At 33.3% G+C, this 4,785-nt stretch overlaps 1 protein-coding gene across 1 annotated transcript; it reads left to right on the top strand.

The window, feature by feature from the left end:
- Window positions 1-2,539: 2,539 nt before the first annotated feature.
- fabp7a (fatty acid binding protein 7, brain, a) lies at window positions 2,540-4,359 on the top strand. Its single transcript, XM_056476760.1, has 4 exons — window positions 2,540-2,683; window positions 2,830-3,002; window positions 3,176-3,277; window positions 4,071-4,359. Exons 1-4 carry the CDS (start codon window positions 2,611-2,613, stop codon window positions 4,119-4,121), a joined length of 399 nt encoding a protein of 132 aa, XP_056332735.1. The 5' UTR covers window positions 2,540-2,610; the 3' UTR covers window positions 4,122-4,359.
- Window positions 4,360-4,785: the final 426 nt, after the last annotated feature.

Genomic DNA, 4,785 nt, shown 5'->3' with positions numbered 1-4,785 from the left:
GTTCAAAACTTATTTCAAATGAGTACAATTAACTTTCAGTCAATTTTGAGTTAACTACACTCAGTTCATTGATAAAGTTGACTGTTGGGTTTTACAGTGTACAGTTTATAGTGAGAGTGTGTTTACTGTATTGGACTGACTAGGAATTGTCATATTATTTACCTATTGTTGTTATTTTGTTGCTTTTACTGCTTTTGTTGTTTCTAATTGTCACCTCTGGAAAAATAAAAGTGCCTGTAAAATGATTAAATGCACATGTTCATTACTGCCTTTAAGTCCTAGACTGTAAAAAAAAGATGTTTATGTGTGTCTCTCCACTTCATCCAACTATCAAAAAGTGAAGCCAAAATGTCCCAGATATGGCTGATGTCATTTTGCATCAATGACGTAATTTAGAGCCAGTAGTGATCAAAGTCTGTCCCAATCTCCTACAGAACCACAATCATGATGCCACAGCCAATTTCTAGAGCATCAAGTAACTTTCATTCATTTTCTTTTCGGCTTTAGTCCCTTTATTCATAAGGAATCACCACTGCGGAATGATCCACCAACTTATCCAACATATGTTTTACACAGCGGATGCCCTTCCAGCTGCAACCCAGTACTGGGAAACCAACACCAACACGGGGAGAACATGCAAACTCCACACAGAAAGGCAAAAAAACTTAAAAAAATATATATATAAATAAATAAAACTTGAACATACATTACAAAACTTTAACATTTTATAAAAACTGCTAAAAATGTCGAAAGCTATCTTAGATAAGTGAAATTAAATGTTTTGTTTACCTCACATCTCATTTGTTTACATTGGGAAGGCGTGGTTGATGTCCCTATGCTGCAGTCGACCACCAGAGGGAGATTGCAAAGTTTTCCCTTCACTTTTCTTGCAGGCATGCGAGTGAGGCACCAGTTTGAGCCTTTATATGCTCCCCTGGAGAAAGATGTGCCCCCTGGAGAAAGACCTGCCCGATGCAGACAATACAAATGTGGTTACATAACGTGTAATTTCCTTTTCATATGAAAGAATGTCAGTTTATTACTTTGCTGTGCAATATATGTGAAGAACATCATCTTATTCTCTAGCCATGTACAGCAGCATACATGTAACTCGAGTGAAAAACAATCCCTGAATTTCGATTAATTGCATAGCCTTGGTTAATATTATGGTGGACTACTAGTGCACTTGACTTTAAGTGACTTTTTGAAAAGTAGCTCCTTATGTCCAAGTTTTGACCAGTGAAGGAGGACTGGGAAATGTTCTTGTTTTGGTGCTTCTCTCATCCAAACATAACTACAGTACAGCTGTCAGTCACTTGACAGCAGAAAAAGATCCAGTCTCACACTGTGCTTATGTTCTTTGGGGGAGGGAGGACCCAAGAAAGGAACAAAATTTAACCCTTTCTTCACATCCAGGTTACTAAGGGTTGATGAAAGCATTATGTTATATTGAAGGTGATTCAATTATTGGTAAGGACATTTTAGTAATTGGTGGATATTGGTGGGGACACGTCCCCTCCATCCATGCCATTCTACACCCTTGACTTAAATACTATTTCAGAATCTCATAACAAGAAAGCAATTAAGACTTCTAAAACATTTATTTAACTTATAATTTTTAAACAGGAAAATATATTAAAATATTATTGGGCCTGACTCAGCATGAACACTGAAAAAAAAAATATTCAAAGATGATACCCTGGATTTACTCAATTTTTACGTTAAGTGGTTGCAAACAATTTATTTAGGCTGAATTTAAACAAACAAATTAAGTTGAACATTAGTCAATTTAATTTGTTTGTTAACATTCAACCCATTTAAATTGATTGCAACAGTTTTGCAGACATCATTTTATCATTTAATGCTGTTTTTAATATTCTGCATTAATTTGCACAATTTTTTCATGAACCCTATCTATCCTTTATTTATATTTATTTTATTGTCTTTTTTCTTTCTTACTCTTTCTCGCTGCCATACCATTGTAATACTTCTTTAAAATTTGTGATTCTCTTTGTGCAAAAACTAATATTGCATTGCTTGTATTATACTTATTCTTCTGTATTTTCATTGTAATGACCTGTTATTGCAATGAAAAAAACAAACAAACAAACACGTAACTCAAGTGTAAAAAGTGCTTAAATGTTGTGTGCATTGACCAAAACCTTTGCAAATGAAATTACAAGCTCTGAAACAAGCTCAATTTTTTTTCTATCTTTCTTCTAAAGCCAACTTGGCCAATACTGTATATACAGTACATGTTTTGTACTCCACATTTGGATGATATCAATATGCTAATATCCTATAGGCCACTCATTTAAAACGTCACAATTGTAATTATGAACATTTTAATATCGTTCCTCAAAACTTCCAGATCCGTTATTGGATTAGACTATAAAATTACAGTGTCACTTCTCGCCATATATTTGAGCAAATCACAGCTTCGCTAGACAAAACATTCATCCAATCAGCGCGAGCCTCCCCCCGAAGCCCCGCCTACCTGACAGTATTAATTAGTTTGGGCTTTGCATTCCGAGGACACTGTGGAGACTGAACTCTGAGACAGTACAAGTAGGACCACTGTGTTTCATCACCGCCTTTTAAACTCCCAACATGGTCGATACATTTTGTGCCACTTGGAAACTGGTTGACAGCCAGAACTTCGACGAGTACATGAAGTCACTGGGTAAGTAAATTAATACACATTTATTTGCAATTATTTGCATGTGCAAGGTGCATTAGTGCAAAGTGGTGTCTATTAATTGATTGTATGTGCAGTTATTACATTAATGATAATAGTTTTGTGACATTTTCGAATGGTTTCATACACAGGTGTTGGTTTTGCTACCAGGCAAGTAGGCAATGTTACCAAACCCACAATTGTGATCAGTCATGAGGGCGATAAGGTTGTGATAAAGACGCTGAGCACCTTTAAAAACACCGAGATTTCCTTCAAGCTGGGAGAGGAGTTTGATGAAACCACAGCAGACGACAGACATGTAAAGGTTTGTGTCTTTTCATTCATTCATTCATTCATTCATAATGCATAAAAGGTTATTTTGGAAGTCGTATCTCCATTTTAACCCTGTATTAATATTATTAAATATCATGTAATATGTATTTATATCATGCACAATGATAAAACAATGTTAAAATATATATTTTTGTCTCATTTCAGTCCACTGTATCCTTGGAAGGGGACAATCTTGTCCAAGTTCAGAGGTGGGACGGCAAGGAGACAAAGTTTGTCAGAGAAATCAAGGATGGTAAAATGGTTATGGTAAGTAGCTTTATTAATATTAATCAGTCCCTCCAGAAATCCAGTGGTTCTTGATATCAAAAAATTATGTTTTACAAGATTATGTGTCTAAAATCACAACATAATAGAAGATTTGAAGCAATAATGGCATTAGCGTTGAGAAAAGCTGAAAGAAAGTCATTTTTTGGCTACAAATGTGACCCACATTGAAATATGATATACAGGCAAGATATGCAAATTACATAAATGACATAAAATATGTCATTTATACAACATATATCTTAAAATATTGCAAAAAATGACCCCTTTTATTTAAATATATGTAATATTTTTTATTTTTCCCCACCATTGGAATTACAGATTTGTGCATATATGCTCAATATGTTTAAATATATTAGCTTTAGTTGTGTATATGTGTCCATATATAAGCATAACACATTTACATATAAATGTACATATAAAGTGGCAATTTTTCAAATACTCTCTCTCTCTCTCTCTCTCTATGTATATATATATATATATATATATATATATATATATATATATATATATATATATATATATATATATATATATATATATATATATATATAAATTATATATTTTGTAAATATTTCAAAATGTTTGTTGTATACATATACAATATGTGAAATGCAAATACAAACTTGAATGTAATGTAATTTGCATAAATTCCATGTATCAGATTTTTATGTGGGGTCCGTGGCAAAATCCTAAAGGGACTGATTAATGTAGCAACTGATTAATGTATCATTATCAATGTGGTGAAAATGTGATGTTCTTCTTCTGTTTGCAGACCTTGACCTTTGAGGGAGTGCAGGCCGTGCGCACATACGAGAAGGCATAATGTCCAGACCGCAGGACGTTTTCAGTATTACCCTGGCAACTTGACGATATTACAAGGGAATTTTTATTACACTGTATTCTCATCTGGGAGGTTTCCCCTTTTTTTGTAAGACCTTTTATATAAAACGCACATTGTGAATTGTTTTAAATGATGCAGAATGTCAATGATGGTGGTGGGGGAGTGTATTGTTGAGGCCTGCCTTTGTGTCAAATTGAAAGAAATACACATTTGATCTAAAAAAAATTATGTTTCTGTGTCTTGTTTTTTTTTTTTTTGCAAATGCTTTATTTGCAGTGGTTGGATGTTGAAGTTTAGTTTTGAGATTTGTCACTCAAACAATAATTTGGGTTTAAATTCCACACAAAGTGTATTTTTTAATGTTTCTAATAATGTTTGTTGATGTAATTTCAAATTAAGGGTAATATAAAGTGACAATGCAATTTAGTGTAATGCACTGTAGGCAAGGCAAGTTTATATAGCACATTTCATACACAGTGTTAATTCAAAGTGCTTTACATAAAGAGGAATAAAAGAGACAAGTGTAAGAAAATAAAAACAAAGAATAAAAATGATGAAAAAACAGATTAAAATGTTTTAAAATAGGTTATAAAAAGGATGAAAAGAAAAGAGACATATTAGTGCAATTTGTGGGACACAGTGCTCA

This window comes from Danio aesculapii, chromosome 17 (assembly GCF_903798145.1).
Source record: "Danio aesculapii chromosome 17, fDanAes4.1, whole genome shotgun sequence".
Classification (NCBI taxonomy): Eukaryota; Metazoa; Chordata; class Actinopteri; order Cypriniformes; family Danionidae; genus Danio; species Danio aesculapii.
Note: the sequence above shows the minus strand (reverse complement) of the source record. Positions and strands in the feature narration are given on the sequence as shown.